General features: G+C 38.7%; 1 protein-coding gene across 2 annotated transcripts; it reads left to right on the plus strand.

Annotated features, from left to right (window-relative positions):
- Positions 1-625: 625 nt before the first annotated feature.
- CRX (cone-rod homeobox) lies at positions 626-11,097 on the plus strand. Of its 2 annotated transcripts, none has more exons than XM_069986698.1 (5): positions 626-711; positions 1,642-1,690; positions 8,227-8,444; positions 9,153-9,304; positions 9,573-11,097. In XM_069986698.1, the coding sequence occupies exons 3-5, from the start codon at positions 8,348-8,350 to the stop codon at positions 10,194-10,196; spliced, it is 873 nt and encodes a 290-aa protein (XP_069842799.1). In that variant the 5' UTR covers positions 626-711; positions 1,642-1,690; positions 8,227-8,347; the 3' UTR covers positions 10,197-11,097. The 2 variants fall into 2 exon arrangements, with proteins under 2 accessions (XP_069842799.1, XP_069842800.1); XM_069986699.1 differs by having other exon boundaries at positions 626-707.
- Positions 11,098-17,679: the final 6,582 nt, after the last annotated feature.

The following is a 17,679-nucleotide window of genomic DNA, read 5'->3' on the forward strand; positions in this document are numbered from 1 at the left end:
AGATAGATTTTAGATGATAGATAGATTACAGAAAGGTAGCGAAAGATAACTGAATAGATAGACGGAAAGATAGCCAGATATTAGATGATAGATAGATAGAAGATATAAGATAGACAGATATATATTAGATTATAGATAGATATAAGATAGATAGATAGATAATAGAATAGATAGATATTAGAAGATAGATAGATAGATAGATAGATAGATAGGACATAGAGAGATAGATAGATAGATAGATAGATAGATAGATAGATAGATAATAGATAGATAGATAGATAGATATTACACCCCTCTCTCCCATTAGTTAGGCATACTTACATATGAGGTATATAATATATGCACATACTGTACATGTATACATAACATACACACTTTTACCTACGCATTAACAGTAAATTGCACACCTAATAATTACTTTCATCGCTTCAACTTGCCCCGTCCTATCGTCAAGAGTTTTATTGGAATTTTTGTATTTTCAAAACTCATACTCGCAGAGGCCCTAACATGTTTTTAACAAAGGATCCGGTGTGTTTTCTAAAAAGCAATTGCCTGTGGTACCAAATCTTTCAATGAGACACCCTCCCACTGAGGGAATTTCACTGAGTTCCACCATGTGCTCTCCTAGGAGCCGGCACTTTATCCACACTCATTTCCCAGGCGACTATTAGTTCCTTGTACGTGTTGGGGATCAGTAGCCTTTTGATGTATGTAAGTGACAATTTTATTTGAAACTGAATTATGTATTGTTATAGCAGGGCTGTGTTTGTAATTCTGCATACGGTATAGTCAGACAGCAACTACTTGTGTTTTACATACGGCTGTACTACCTTCATTCAGCGAGACGCATCAGTGATACGGCTATGGAGGACGTATTCAGCTCTGCTACATTAGCACATGTCTATATTTTAAATAGTAGAACTGAATAATTAGTAATACATAAATATATTATTATTATTATTATTATTATTATTATTATTATTATTATTATCATCAGCTAATTTATGTCATTTGTGCACAAAATGGATGTATATATAACTGATTTTTGCTTAGTGTATATTGACAGATATAGTAAAGCTGAGTTTGTAATTTAGAACCTATCACCATTACATAGGGCTGCAGGGTAACTTCCAGTGACTGCACCGCTAGCCTAAAGCTGTATGGCCATGCATGTTGATGGTATATCTCAGACACTAACATAAGACTTCTTTACAGCTGAGCAATAAATTATTTGGTGTATAGAATACGATAACAAGTATTCAAGAGAGACTGAACACAATTTATCTTTCGAAAATGTCAAATTAAATGCAGATCTGGTAGAGTACATGGCGTATGTTACAATACTGTAGAATATTACCTGCTGTACTATGCAGAAGCATATAGACTACATTGTAGTGTTACCGGTATATAGGAGCAGTTAAGGGGTTAAGTTGCCCTATCTCACAGGACAAGGAGTCTTTATACCAGCATATAATTCCCAATGTGATCTGTGTTATTAAGGCCATTAACCCTGAAGGGTCCACAAACAGCAGGTGACAGTCACCTCCTATCCCCCCCCACATCCAGCAATGGGAAGGTTAACACAGAAGTGCAGATAATATGATGGTGCTCATAGTTTTGTCTCTGTTTTATGTCTTTCAGAAAGCAACAAGTGTCTGTTTTATCTCTATTGCTGAAGGATTGGAGAGAGGTGTGTACAACAAATATCTATCTATCCATTTATCTACTATCTATCTATCTGTCCATCCATCTATTATCTATCTCTCTATCTATCTATCTTTCTATCAAGTATCTATCTATCTATCTATCTATCTATCATCTATCTTTCTATCAATTATCTATCTATCTTTCTATCTATCAATTACCTATCATCTATCTTTCTATCTATCAATTATCTATCTTTCTATCAATTATCTTCTATCTATCTATCTCCTATCTATTATCTATCTCCTATCTATTATCTATATATCTAAGATCTAGCTAGGTCATATTTGTCTACCTAGCCTTCATATAATCATCCCCTCTCTATCTATTAATGTATTCATCTACTTATTTATTGGTATCTATATATCTCCTATCTATCTATCTATCTATCTATCTCCTATCTATATATCTATCTATCTATCTAGACCTGTCTATCGCATATCTAATTATCTAGCTAACATCAATTCATCAAATATCTATCTAGCAAAAAAAAAAGTTGCAAACAGCACTACGAATTCAAGAGAAAGGGTGCCAGTAGGTTAAGCTGGGTTCACACTATGTTTTAGCAAAAAAGGGTGAAAAAAAACTGATGTATTTGTGGGCATCAAACTGATCAAAATGCATCCGTTTTTTTTTTAACATACACAAATACTTAGACGACCACATTTTTGTGCACGTTTTGATCATTTTTTTATAATGAAAATACACAAAAACATTCATTTTTCCATCTGTTTTTTCATCTTTTTTTTTTTTTTTTTTTTGCAAAAATGCATAAAAAAAACGTATTGCAAAAACCTAAACCCAGCCTTGGTTTGACGAAGGACTGGTTTAGCCAAATGTAAAGGATCCCCTACAGCACATCCAGTTAGTGTATCAAATGTATTGTGAGGCTTTATACCATTTAAATCCAAAGAGTGCAACACGGCCAACAAAACAAGGCAAGTAGTGATGTTTCTGCTTGAATCTATTAATTTATGATCTATCAATCTTAAGCTATATTCACAAACCAAAGTTCCACTGCTATACTGTCGCTGTACTGTGTCATTTAAATATAAACACGTCAGTACCGAGACAGTTCTGAGATTAACTCTGTGTATCTCATTTCATCATAATCTTCCCATATCTATCTTTCTATCTCCTATCTATCTATCTATCTATCTATCTATCTATCTATCTATCTAATATCTATCTATCTATCTCCTATCTATCTATCTCATATCTATCACCTATCTATCTATCTATCTATCTATCTATCTATCTATCTATCTATCTAATATCTATCTATCTTCTATCTCCTATCTATCTATCTATCTAATATCTATCTATCTATCTCCTATCTATCTATCTCATATCTATCACCTATCTATCTATCTATCTTATATCTCTATGTTATATCTTCTATCTATCTGTCTATCTTATATCTCTATGTTATATCTTCTATCTATCTGTCTATCTTATATCTCTATGTTATATCTTCTATCTATCTGTCTATCTTATATCTCTATGTTATATCTTCTATCTATCTATCTATCTATCTATTATCTATCTCCTATCTATCTTATATCTCTATGGTATATATTATCTATCTATCTGTCTATCTCTCTATTTATCTTATATCTATCACCTATCTATCTATCTTATATCTCTATGTTATATCTTCTATCTATCTATCTATCTATCTATCTATCTCTTCCTCTCATTTATCTATATCTTTTTCATTTATATACAACTATATACAGCTATCTATACCATATCTCAGATGGCTCTGTCTATCTGCACAGTAAGCACACAATACACGGACACATGATGCCGGACACACGGACATGGCTGTTGTTGGTGTAGCAGCGGGGGCTGGGTAATTCTCTCCCCTCTCTAATTGTCAGGGACACGCGGCTCAGCTCTAATAATTTGGGATGGTCTTTTGTCTGTCATTTCACCCCACCCCTCCCAGAGACACAAAGTTAATCTGCTATAAAAATGTTGCGTTGATGGGCGACTTGTGGAATGTGTTCTCCTGCTAAGCGAGGATTTACCACAACCCTAAACATTGCCTACTTAGAGGTAACGCAAACAACCCAGGCCTACCTGACACCTTACACATGTGATAGCAGACACTACAAGCACTGGAAATACGATGATCAAATCACACACAAAAAAATCTTAAAATCAGAAATAATATGGGGAGGATTTACCCCATAAGGTTTCCATTCAATCAGACGGCTGACTAGATGATGAATTATCAGGGTTCTGAGCTATGACGTATTATACAAATCCCAGCTAAATGAAGCTCTCTTATTATTCCCCATAATGGAGGTTCATTCCAGATAGACAACTGTTTAGATGGTAAAAGGAATAATGATCCCAGTCATTATCAGGGACATTTTATACAGCTCAGATAATGATTAGATCAAATTATTATAATCCACATAACATAGTGGATACAGAGACATCTTGTAAGGTCAGACGGCAATACAGTATATAGAGTACAACATAGATAGATAGATAGATAGATAGATAGATAGATAGATAGATAGATAGATAGATAGATAGGAGATAGATAGATAGATAGGAGATAGATGATAGATATGGATAGATAGATAGATAGATAGATAGATATATAGGAGATAGATAGATAGATAGGAGATAGATAGATAGATAGGAGATAGATGATAGATATGGATAGATAGATAGATAGATAGATAGATATATAGGAGATAGATAGATAGATAGGAGATAGATGATAGATATGGATAGATAGATAGATAGATAGATAGATACGGATCCAAACGGATGCATTTGTGTGCATCCGTTTTGATCCGTTTTTCCATTGAATTTTATTATAAAAGAAACGGATCCAAACTGATCTGTTTTTTTTTTAACGGACACAAAAATGGTCGACTACGTTTTTGTGTACGTTAAAAAAAGGATCCATTTTGATCCTTTTTTTTTTTCAATATGGAAGTCAATGGAAAAACGAATAAAAATGCATCCTTTTTTTTCATCCGTCTTTTGAAAGAAAATAAAAAAAAGGATTGCAAAAACGCAATGTTAACCCAGCCTAACTCTAAAAATAAAAATCAGTGAAAAACTTTAAAAATAATGAATAAATACATAACACATAATATTTAAATAAATAACTAAAAGAATAAAACACTGAATTATTTATACACATCAGTATCAGTAAGCTACAAAACACCCGAGTACAACTGAATTTATATAAGAAAAGTATAAAAGAGAACTATGACATAAAATCGAATAGAATTTTTCCCCCACTTTTCTTGAACTTTCTTTCAAGTTTAATACAACCCATAAAACAACCAATAGATAAATAAGTACTTGGACTGTCCATCTAAAAAGGCTGGTTTACTATAAATAATCATTATACTAATAGCAGAATACATCACACACACAAAACATAGAAGAAACGTGTGATTTATTATGGCGTTCAGCTAGTGTCGGTCAGCTCTATTAATATACTATGGTAATAGGAGTTGTAGTACTAGGTTAGGGCATGTTAGGAGTGGTAGCTAGAGTGAGACTTTGACGACCATTGTAGTTACTTGGTGTAAAAATTCCATAAGTGTCCCTAATTATGTATCTCTATGGGCATGGTGATCACCCCCTGGCACAATATTGTGGGTGCAGATGTCCTAAGGCCCTGGCTGTAGAGGCCTACAGTATTTATAGCTATCACAGTCTTAATCATTAATTTTTTGGGATATGATTGCCTGGAAAGTCAATGTAAATGTATTTTCTTGATGGTAGATAATGATTATTAGGCCCATTACGGTTACCTGTTCTTATTACTGAGCCCATCATATCAATGATCATCCTGGGTCTTAGCAGGAGATACATAATACCTGTCTGTCTCCCTTAATATCCCAATGAGATTGCTGCAAACAAACATTCCCCGGAAGTAATTACCTAAGTGGAGGTGATAATGACTGTGTACGTCAATCTGTGAGCCAACAGGCCGGCCGGGATCAGAGATGTGGGACGAGGGCCCATACCTGCATGGTCGCAGCCTTTCATATGGTTATTGTGCTGTATGCAGGACAGCGGGCAGCGGGGGTCCTCAGCAATAGAGACTGGAGACAGGACCTGAAGGGAAAAAATAGAATAGTCAAACATAATAATCCTTAGTAAAAAAAAATAAAAATAAATAAAATAATAATAATTATTATTATTATTATTATTATTTTTTATTAAGAGGGGGGTATCTCAACTAAAGAGGCGCATTTGTGTGAGAACTATTGTGGGAGCCATCATGATTGTCACCTATTATTGTGAAAAAGTTCTTTCTAAGAACCAAAACATTCAGCACTAAAGCTGACAATCATTAGGTATTGTGATCAAACCTATATTCTACCACAATACAGAATTGAAGATACAAATACTACATAAAACAGCCCAGATATCCCTCACACCACTGCTGCTACTACTACTACAATATAGTCGTCTGTCAGCACATCAACCCAATACACAAAGTACAAATGGGGCAGCACACCACTCATTATTAAGGGAAGACTGATAAAACTTGTCAGACAGAGAGAAGGGGCTCAGAAATGGATGGACGCTGAACTGAGTGCTAATTCAATCATTGGGATTGTTTGACTGTTTGTTAGTGCAAAATGATTTTCACATAATAGGTCACAAACCAAATGGAAGGTCTGAAACTCACATTAAATTTACATCTATCTGTCTATTTATCCCTAATAATTATCTATAGACCTCCTAATCTACCTATCTATCTATCTATCTATCTATCGTTTCATCTATCTCCTATCCTTAATAATTACTGTATCTATCTATCTATCTATCTATCTATCTATCTATCTATCCTTAGTAATTATCTATCTCCTATCCTTAATAATTACTCTATCTATCTATCTATCTATCTATCTATTTATCCTTAGTAATTATCTATCTACTATCCTTAATAATTACTGTATCTATCTATCTATCTATCTCCTATCCTTAGTAATTATCTATCTCCTATCCTTAATAATTACTGTATCTATCTATCTATCTATCTATCTCCTATCCTTAGTAATTATCTATCTACCTATCTATCTATGTCTGTATATCTAGCTTTTACCGATTCCTCCCTATTTTATATCTATCATCTATCTTAAACAAGCTTTATGTCCTTGAACTTATAATCCACAAGGTCTTGATTTTAACTAGTCATCACTTCTATCGTTATTCCCTGGACCAAATATTAATTATACTTCATTCAGTATATTTTTCAATTTTTTTTTTAGCTGTTGTTCTTTGATCTTACATTATATATGATATCTAAAACCTATAACCCAATGAAAAGAAAAGAACTAAACAAACAAATAATTTACCCTTAATAATCAAGAAAGACTTGGAGTTTTCCAGACTTTGCTCATTTAGCTTATGTCTAATACCCACTAGACTAATAATACACATTGCATTAGGTCCTATAGTGGAGCATCCTCATTGTGGAGATCTTGAGTCAGTTAATAAGTATCATTGGCCCGTTGAGTAGTTTATTGCAGTCCTATTAACTTGTGGATATATACAGATCCCCGGCTATTATTCCTATCTGGCTGAAAGAGCTACAGACTCCCCGGGGGGATACGCCTGGAGGTGGTCCGGGGAATGATTTAGGAATATTCTCTACCAGATGTGATTCTGATGGAGTAGGCCAACAGATCTGCCTATCTGTGTTTACCCAATTAGCACAGTATTAACACACCCTCCGTGATTGTCATTGACGCCCAAACAAAAAGGTGTAATAGGATATTAGCTGGGGACACCTTACCTATTTTCCCCATGTTAAATAAATCCCTTTGTATCACCAAGATCTCCATGTGGAACCATTGTCCTATGTCATTACCCCCCTGGGGAACCCTCTGTAAGGAGGAGCATTTGACTATCAATGGCTATGGCCTCATTGGGTTCTTGGTATTTGTTGCATTTTACTCTATACTTGCATTAAGGACAATGGGGATTCTTCTGTAAAAAGTCTTGGTATGTCCATGGGGAGCAACGCTTATATCTACACGTAATTTATCAAGAAGATCTATTTTTCTCTATATTGTAGCCTCCGTGTGTCTTTTTATTAAAGGAAATATTGGGCCCACATAGGAGGACCCAATGTATACTCTTGCAAGGTAGACCTTGTCTTTAAGGATCGTCCTTTTGACGACTTTATAAATGTTGGCCAGACATAAATTATTCTCTGCTTTAAATAAACTTCAATTTTCCATTCTTAAATTCTAGGTTTCTCAAGTTCTTGTAGAGTCTCCACCCCAAATCTAAGGGGGACGTCTGTTTGAGAGTAATGGGGAAGGTGGGCAGTGGGTGGAGAGTCCCGGACAATCTTTGATTCAATTAGCTAGTGGTCTGGAGGGGGAGCTTTTAAAGCAAACATTGGCCTCACCTGAGCTCAGTAGGCTTGGTCTTGGACATAGGAGACACACTTGGTACCAGCGTCGGCTTTGTGGACTTCATGAGAACACAACTTCATCTCTTCGTACTTATAACTTTCAGGATCATCTAAAAGAAGCTTCCAGATTTTGCTCAAGCAAGATATTTCCGAAGGATCTATAAAGGGTCTTATCCACAACTTTCATTCTACGTTGCTCCGGCCTCCGGAACCTCAAGTACTGAAATGATGTCCTACATTAAACAGCCACACTACGCAGTCAATGGACTGACGTTAGCTGGAACGGGAATGGATTTATTGCATTCTGCGGTGGGATATCCGAGTAAGTCTTTATTATGCTTTAATACCTTGCTTTATATTATACTTTTTGTAAAAAATTTTAAACTGTTGGGCATAGGAAGACGTGAACATAATCAAGGCTATTCTATGTATTTGCTTTAATTATTATTGTGGTTGTAGCTGTTACTTTTACTATTTTAGCCTATTTTCAAATACATCTGTATTAAAATGTTCATAGAGTACAATATTAGCTGATACGCTTTGGTGATGGTCTGTGGACCAAGCAAACAAGTTCCCAGGGCTTACACATGCCTGCTATAGATTATTTCTTATTATTTTACTCCAGTATTAAAGAACAAAACCCTAAGTTGAGTTAAACTATGACTGTAATATAGTTTACTTAGAACTCTGTTGATCCAGAAATAGGCTTACTAACACCCTTGCAATTTTTTTAACCCTTACCAGCAGTTAGATATATCCTAACTTCTGTATTGCTAGACTATTGCTGATATATTCAGTTTACATAGGGAAATTACTTTTCTATAGTCTGGCCTATAGGGAGATAGTTTGCAAATGTCCATAATTTTATTTTTTGTGGCTAAAGCACTATGTATTTATATATGTTTTATATAGGTTTTTATTTTTATTTATTTTTTTGGATTTTCTTTTTATACAAGTAATGATATAAGCTCATTAGATCACATGTACGTCTGTATCTAATCCCTACCTCTTGTTTTTTTTCCATCATTAGCCACTCCGCGGAAGCAAAGAAGAGAGAGGACAACATTTACAAGGGCACAGCTAGATATATTAGAAGCTCTGTTTGCAAAAACACGTTATCCTGATATCTTCATGAGGGAAGAAGTGGCCTTAAAAATAAATCTACCAGAATCACGGGTGCAGGTAAATATCATAGTAGTAGTAGTTATCTATCCTACCAAGTAATGTTGGTGAGTTCATTTTAACCCTGCTAGACCTAAGGAAGTAGATGGGGAGGGTATGTGGGTCCCAAAAATGTTTCAGAAGCCTTCGGGCTGAGACTGGATAGTACTTGTCTCAAGCAACCCAGATACTAGTTATACGTGAGGCACTAGATAGTTCTTGTCTATACATGAAGCTCTACTAGTCATGTATGAGATAACCAATACACATTTATGTTTTTTTCCTAAAGGTTTGGTTTAAGAACAGAAGAGCCAAATGTCGCCAGCAACAGCAGCAGAGCAGCGGACAGGCCAAACCACGTCCTACCAAGAAGAAGACTTCTCCAGCTAGAGAGACTAACTCAGAAGCTAGCACCAATGGGCAGTATAGTCCTCCACCACCTGGCACAGCAGTGACCCCCAGCTCTACAGCTAGTGCCACAGTCTCCATATGGAGTCCGGCTTCTATATCTCCAATTCCAGATCCATTGTCTGCAGCCACCACTCCATGTATGCAAAGATCAGCTGGATACCCTATGACCTACAGTCAAGCTCCAGCCTACACCCAGAGCTATGGAGGATCCTCTTCTTACTTCACTGGTCTGGACTGTAGCTCCTACCTATCACCTATGCACCCACAGCTATCAGCTCCAGGAGCCACACTGAGCCCCATTGCCACTCCAACAATGGGTAGTCACCTCAGCCAGTCACCGGCATCTCTCTCTGCCCAAGGATATGGAGCTTCCAGCCTTGGCTTCACCTCAGTGGACTGCTTAGACTACAAGGACCAAACTGCTTCTTGGAAGCTTAATTTCAATGCCACTGACTGCCTTGACTATAAGGACCAAAGTTCATGGAAATTCCAGGTCTTGTAAAGCAAGTTGAAGACTTTACCAGCCCAAATCGAGAGTCAACAATCAGGCAAAGGTACAATAGCGGGAAGAAACCAGAATGCACAAACTTTGCTAAGTCAATGTCTCTTCGTTGACTAGAGTTTGCACCTAGAAATGGACTTTTAACATTCTCCTCTCTGGTTGCAGATCGTGTTCTGTCCTAGACCTAGCCTGGGATATAAAAGCACTTTGACTTAGGGTAATCATATGAAAGCTTTTTTTTTGCATTGCTTTTGACTACTGATCAACATCACATAAAAGAATAGACCAGGCTATCTTCAGTTAACTCTCAAAGAGCACAGTGATCAACAAACTCTTTACGGCAAAAAGTTGAAAGCAAAGTTTCGATGTGAGTGAATTCTGGGTACATTGTTTTAGTAAAGGTCTAGCATTCTGCCACTAATATAATGTGGAATGTTTATATGCCTATTATGATGTCTGGTATTGCAGAGTCGTAGCTAGGCCTTCCCTCTAAATACCCTAGCTAAGGCTAAGTGTCTTGTTGGTACCATCCCTGGCACCTAGTACATGGGCAACATGTCTTAACAGCACCTCCCTAGCTACACCCCTGTGGTATGGCAGGAAATTATGGTGTTAATTTGGCAATCTAGTTGTATCCCTTTGCCAGGATCCTGGTTCATCATCAATAAGACCTGCTATAGACATGATAGGTCAGGTCATGTGATCTAGGCCTCATGTATTCTGTCACTGTATAATATGTTTAAATACATTTTAATTTATTTTATAAAAGGCCACAGCCCATCTGAAAACATACCGGCTTTTTGTGATACTTACGCTGGAGAAAAAAAAAACATGTTTCTGTGTTTCTAACTTTCCTTTTAATTGTTGTTAATAATATAGTGCTATGTAATAGCGTGTGTGTCTGCCGCCGCTGATGTTTGCTAAGAGAGGACTTTCCCTCCCCCATAGATCTGTTATATTATTATTAATTATTGTTATTTGGAAAGAACAAAAAAAACTGTGTGAGATATTATTAAAATATGTCAAACCAAGCCGTGTGTTCTTTATCCACTCTATCGGGCCCCACTGTAAATGGGAAATACAGATTTCCATTGATTTCCATTGCAGAACATTGTTTGAGCAGTCATTTGTGTAAGTTATGAAGCTATTGCTTGGTAGTGTTCAGTAGAGAACATAGAGGAGTGCTTGTTCCAGTGGTCAGATCCCTAACAAAATGTTATTAGGGGATAACTGCCTGGAATGTGACTACCCCTTTAAGACACTTAGACCCATTCACATTTCAGGATAATAGGGCTCTATAGGGCATGGACACCCTTCAGGAATTTTCCTTAAGGGTGTCCGTGCTGAAAAATAGGCCCAGAAATTATAGTACACATACTATATTTGTCTGGAATTCTGGCATGGATGCCTCATAGCACCCTATGGGGGCATCCGGAACTCTGGACAGCTGCGAATGTGCATCTGGAAAAACTCTGGAATTCCGCATGCTGTGCTTGGCACCCAGGGCCAGTGCCAGAACCTGGGCAGGTACCGCCGCATGCTGACACTGGCCCTTTAACTGCACATGCTACTAATCAGCCATCGGCTCCCGATCCTCTCAATCAGAGGCCACTTTCTACTCCCCAGTGCTAAATGATGTCACAAAGACCAAGGGAGAATCCAGAGGAGGTAACCGCTGCAGCAGGTGAGTATGGTTTCTTTTTACACCTCCATTTTTACCATCAGGAAACCCTGATGGTTTCTCAAAGCCTCCTAAAAAGCTTGCTCATCAGTGTTTCCTGACCGTAAAAAGGGCCACAGAGGTGTGAAGACAGCAGAGAAATACATAGCCCTGGTCTTTTCCCTTCTTTACTAGCGCCACCTGTTGTATACTGAAATCAGTGCAGGGCCTGATCCTTGGAAGGATAGTAAAACAAAAAAGACATTTTCAGATGCCATAGTGCCAAGTTTTGGAACTAATAAATTTTGCCTTGTTGAGGCAATCCCCATTGCATTAAAGACAGCCAATTTTGGCAGGTTAGCCATCTTACCCTGGTCATGCTCCTTAGTGTTGACTGAATACACGGCAGGACTGGTTGACCATCTGATGCATGGAGGGGCCTCCTGACGCTCCTCTGACATCTGCTGCCCTAGATATGTTGGAATTCAGCTTCCTGATCCTATTGTTTTGGGGGAGATGAGCCGCCACCACACAAGTCTGGTGAAGTCTGATTTCTCCCCTCTCCCCATTTAGTATACATGCACGCTCGGCTAAGCTGACCATGTATGTGTATTGGGGGAATGTCACATCGCATTTTTGTGAAAGGGATAGAACATATACTTTAAATACATTGGCTTACATTATAAGAAAACAAGCATTGCAACATTTTCTTTTTCTCTTTTTTTTGCTGTACTGTTTACAAGCATGGTGATCTATTCTTTTGTATACAATAACAACAACAAAAAAGTATTGAGATGAAAACCAATGAAACGTACACACATAAACGTACACATACATGCTCTATGAAGAGTATTTGCAATCATTCAGGTGAACTGGATAACTGTATTCACTGCATGTATATTCCAAATATCTTTTTTTTTTAATTAGTTAAAGGGAACCAATCAGCCCAAACTTGGGTTTGGGCTGATATGGTTCCCTTGAGCATTGTATAAAGCACCTGGAGTGGCCCCGGCACGTACCGGCCGCGGTCGCAGCAGGTGCTTTATAACGGAGAAAATGACTTTTATTCCCCGGCTCGTGACTAGATACCAGCAGGGAAGTAGTCATGGTGGGCGGCTCCCCGCTCATATCTAGTCACTGTGCTCTGCCTGTCAGCGCGCTCAGAGGGAATGATTGACAGGCAGAGAGGTCCGTTACTGGCCGCTCTGCCTGTCAATCATCCCGCCGAGCGCGCTGACAGGCAGAGTGACCATGACTACTTCCCCGCTCGTATCTAGTCACGAGCCGGGGAATAAAAGTCATTTTCTCAGCTGATTGGTTCCCTTTAAATACTAAATACTTAGCTTAGTAATTAGGGATGGTCCGAACCGAGTCCGGTTCGGGTTCGTACAAACCCGAACTCTCGGTAATGATTCCCGCTGTCTGCCCGCTCCATGAAGAGGGTGGATACAGGGGGAGGACCGCCTGGAAAACTGGGATACAGCCATAGCCATAGACTGTATCCCAGTTTTCCAGGCGGTCCTCCCGCCGTATCCACCCGCTCCACGGAGCGGCCAGACAGCGGGAATCTCGCCAGTTTCGGACCATCCCTATTAGTAATACTTAGCTTCTCCTGTGGGGGCACTGCAGGAAAATGGAGCACATGCTGACAGATTGCCCTAAAACTTAAAGGGAATATGTCATCTCCTGGGCCCTACCCATTGGGAATGATAGGGCAATTGGTATTGTAAGTAAAATTGGGTTTGGAAAAAGAGGTTTCTCAGACCACACTCCTTTGGGTATAACCATAGAATTAGAGGAAAGGAGGGAGGTCCAACCAATTAGGATTAATCCCATATGGTTACAGTACCTTGATATTGATTTAGAGAAGGAGACTGATAACTTTTTTTTGGATAACAAGGGATCTGCTCCAATTAATTGGGATTGTTTGGGATGCTTATAAGGCCATGTTTTCTTCACCATAGAATCTCCTATAGAAAAAGGCAGGAAAAGTTGAGACTGGAAAAACTTTATGACGCTGTTCACGAAAAAGAGCTGAGGTATAGAGTGTCACATTTGAGGGAGGATTGGGATGCATGGACGTTGGAGAGGGAGAAGTGGGAACAGGAGAGGTTGAGAGATCTAGAATTTAAAAACCAATTTCTTCAGGCAAAATATAGAGTGGAGGGGGAAGTCCCTGGTAAATATTTAGCGAGAATTATACGTGTACAGGAACGGAAGCGTAGGATTGTGGCAATTAAAGATGGATAGGTGGTTACTACATCCGCAGATGTTATTCTAAAGGTCTTTGAGAGATATTATAGAGATCTTTATACCTCGGAGTGTACCTGTAGTAATGTTGAAATTGAAGCTTATTTGGAGAAGATTCAAATACCGTCTATATCTTGCGAGGAGAGAGGCTTTAGAGGTTCCTTTTACTAAGGGCGAATGTTTGAAGGTGGTGGGGGAGATGTGTGACGGTAGGGCTTCGGGCTCTGACGGCATTCCTATAGAACTTTATAAAAGGACTGGGGGTAGGCTAATTGAGGAACTCTTGGAGGTTTTTAATTACGCCTATTTAGAGGGCGTCCTCCCCGAGTCTATGAGAGAAGCGTCAATTGCCCTGATTCTTAAAGAGGGGAAGGATGCGTTGAGCCCCGAGTCATACCGTCCCATCTCCCTGATCAATTCTGACGCCAAGATTTTGGCGAAATTATTGTCTAATCGGCTCTTGACGGTAGTGGACAAATTGATTCATAAAGATCAGTCCGGATTTATGGCTGCTAGGGGGGTGTATTATAACATCCGGAGGACATTTGTTAATATACAAGAGTCTGGTATTGTCCCAGGGGGTAAGGCGATTATTGCTCTTGATGTCACCAAGGCTTTCGATCGCATTGAGTGGGAATATCTCTGGATAGTACTTAAGAGAATGGGCTTTGGTGCTACTTTTATACGATGGATTCAATTGTTATACAATAAGCCGTTGGCTAGGGTATTGGTTAACTCTTGTTTATCAGCTCCATTTATGTTAACTAGGGGTACACGGCAAGGTTGCCCCCTTTCGCCCTTACTGTTTAATATTGCTTTGGAGCCCCTTGCTATTGGTTTGAGAAATTTTGTTGGTGTGGAGGGTTTTAAATATGGTGATAAGGAAGAGAAGACGTCCATGTTTGCGGACGATATGTTACTTTTTCTCTCCAACGTCCATTCCTCCCTAGGTCTACTTATTGAGATTATTAACGAGTTTGGCTCATTCTCGGGATTCTCTATTAATTGGCAAAAATCTTCTATTCTGTTTCTTTCTGAGGGAGATAGAGCTGACTGTGGTCAGCTGAGCGCTGTTCCTCCTGGGGGTACATTTAAATACCTTGGTATCAAAATCTCTTCTGATCTAAAGCTATATCTGGAGGCCAACTTGCTGCCCACAATTAATGACTTATATAGGAAAATTAAGGTCTGGAATAAACTCCCAGTGGGGATGGCTTCTAGGGTTGGTATATTGAAGATGGTGATATTACCCTAAATTCTGTACGTGCTATATAATTCTCCTGTATGGATAGGTAGACGATATTTCAAAATAATTACTAAAATGTGTAATGCTTTAATTTGGAAGAACAAGATGGTAAGAATAAAGTATGCAACCCTCACATGTGGGAGGAAAGAAGGAGGACTGAGATTACCTGAATTTGAGAGATACTTTCTGGCAGCACAAATGTCCTATATAATTAGGTGGAAGGACTTTGATTTTACCAATAAGTGGGCGAATATGATCGATATTTTTCGACCTGATCTTCCTTCTATACTTGAGTCCAGTGGAAAATTTGATAGATCTATAGAACCTATTTGGTACATGATGGGACATATATGGCAGGTGGTAAAGAAAAAATTGAATATGCATAATAGTAATGAATTCACCCCATTATGGGGTAATCCCTCGCTTGTTCACTTTTACAAAATTTCTGACTATAATTTTTGGGGTAAATATGGGGTCACAAAAGTTAATCACATGTTTGATGAATGGGGGGTTCTTAAATAGTTTGATATGTTGGTTACAGAGTTGTCAGGACTGTATCTTTGCGGAGCATTATGCGCCCCTCGGCCCATGCTGTGCGGCCGAGAAGGCGCTGATTTTCTTGCATTCTGTTTCTGTGTTTTGTTTTGTAGTGTGTGAACACTGGTTATTTGCTCACCTTGAGAGACACACCCGACTTCACCTGCTGAGTTCTGTCTGGCCATGTCTGGGTTAATCTGTGTTTTGGTTCTGCTGTGACTGACAGGTCTTCCTGCCAGTGATCTGGTTTGTTCTCAGCTGTCTGTGCTTGGAGATCAGGGGGATGGTCCAATGATGTTCTGGATCAGAACCCTGGCCTCCTATATAACTTCCTCAGTCTGGGATATCATTGCTGGTTATTGACTTAGTCTCTGCCTGCTTGAGTTTCTGCTATTATCTGTCGTTTCTCTGACCCTTCTGCCTTGTGTTCTGACCTTCCTTGCTAGCCGCCTGCCCCTGACCATATTGCTTGTTTTTTGACTCTGCTTATTGGATTGTGATTTTGTACCTTTGCTGCCCGATTGTTGTGACCCGGACTGTCGACTATTCTTCATTGTGTTTTGTCTGTCTGTCTTGTCTTTGTGTCCCACCTAGCCAGTGCAGGGACTGCCGCCCAGTTGCTCGCCGCCATCTTAGGGCGGATTGTGGCAAGTAGGTAGAGGACAGTGGGCGGGGCTGAGCTTAGGGCTCACTGTCTTGTCTTGTCCTGCTGTCCGGTTCCTAACAAGAGTTCGATATTCCTGGCACCTCACAATTCTGGTACTGGCAAGTAGCACATGCAACTAAAAGCACAATTGATCATAGTAAATTTTTGGTTACAACACATGACTTATTTGATGAGAAAGTCACAAGAGTAAAGAAGGCAAAATTTATAAAAAGTTATCACAGTATGATAAAGTTGTTAACGACACTACATTTGAGGATAAATGGGAATTCGACGTTGGGTTGGATGTTGATTGGAATTATGTGTTTGAATCTGTTTATAGCACTAGTTTAAGATCCAGTCATAGGATATCTCAATTATTTATTATTTACAGGGTGCACTATACACCGGTGAAATTATTTAGAATGAAATTAGTTCAGTCGAATAAATGTAATAGATGTAAGAGTGAGGGGGGAGACCTAATTCATCTTCTATGGCGATGTCCCAAACTCCATCGGTATTGGGGGAAGATTATAGAACAAATAACTAAGGTAACTGGAATTAAAATATGTGGGAATACTAAGCAGTGCCTTCTGGGAGATCTTACGGATGTGGCTTGCCCGATAGTTAAAAAAAGAGTCTTACATAGGGCCTTGTTTGCTGCCAGGAATTGTATATTAAAGAAATGGAAAATACCCGTGAACCAACTCTCGGGGATTGGAAAAAGGAAATGAGCTATGTTATTATGATGGAGCAGTTTGAATCAAAGAAGAGAGGGGAATCCAAGATGTTTGACGAAGTATGGGGGAGGTGGCTGGATTGGGGAGTATGAGAACTAGTAGTTAGTAGGTTCTAGGGGTATGTAGGGGGGGGAGGAGGGAGAGACCTATTATTAAGTTAATTTGTTTTATTTTGCTTTTCGTGTTTTTTTTTTTTTTTGCTTTGTGGGGGGGGGGGTATTGGATGGGGGGGTGTTGTTTTTGATTTTCGATTGTATACTATACGTGGAGAGTATTTATGTGATATTTGATACTCTTTGAGCTGTGGTGTGGGGTTTAATTTTTGGTTAAATTCTGTGATCTGTGGGCCGATCGGAGGGACCTCTGTACTAGAGGAGTTAGGAGTGAAATTAATCAACATAGTCATT

This window comes from Dendropsophus ebraccatus, chromosome 10 (assembly GCF_027789765.1).
Source record: "Dendropsophus ebraccatus isolate aDenEbr1 chromosome 10, aDenEbr1.pat, whole genome shotgun sequence".
NCBI lineage: Eukaryota > Metazoa > Chordata > Amphibia > Anura > Hylidae > Dendropsophus > Dendropsophus ebraccatus.

Excerpts from the sequence above, each read along its gene's own strand:
- CRX (XM_069986698.1), top strand. The coding sequence starts at position 8,348 with ATGATGTCCTACATTAAACAGCCACACTACGCAGTCAATGGACTGACG. Across the intron at positions 8,445-9,152 it reads TTCTGCGGTGGGATATCCGA|CCACTCCGCGGAAGCAAAGA; the intron begins GTAAGTCTTTAT and ends TTCCATCATTAG. Across the intron at positions 9,305-9,572 it reads TACCAGAATCACGGGTGCAG|GTTTGGTTTAAGAACAGAAG; the intron begins GTAAATATCATA and ends TTTTTCCTAAAG.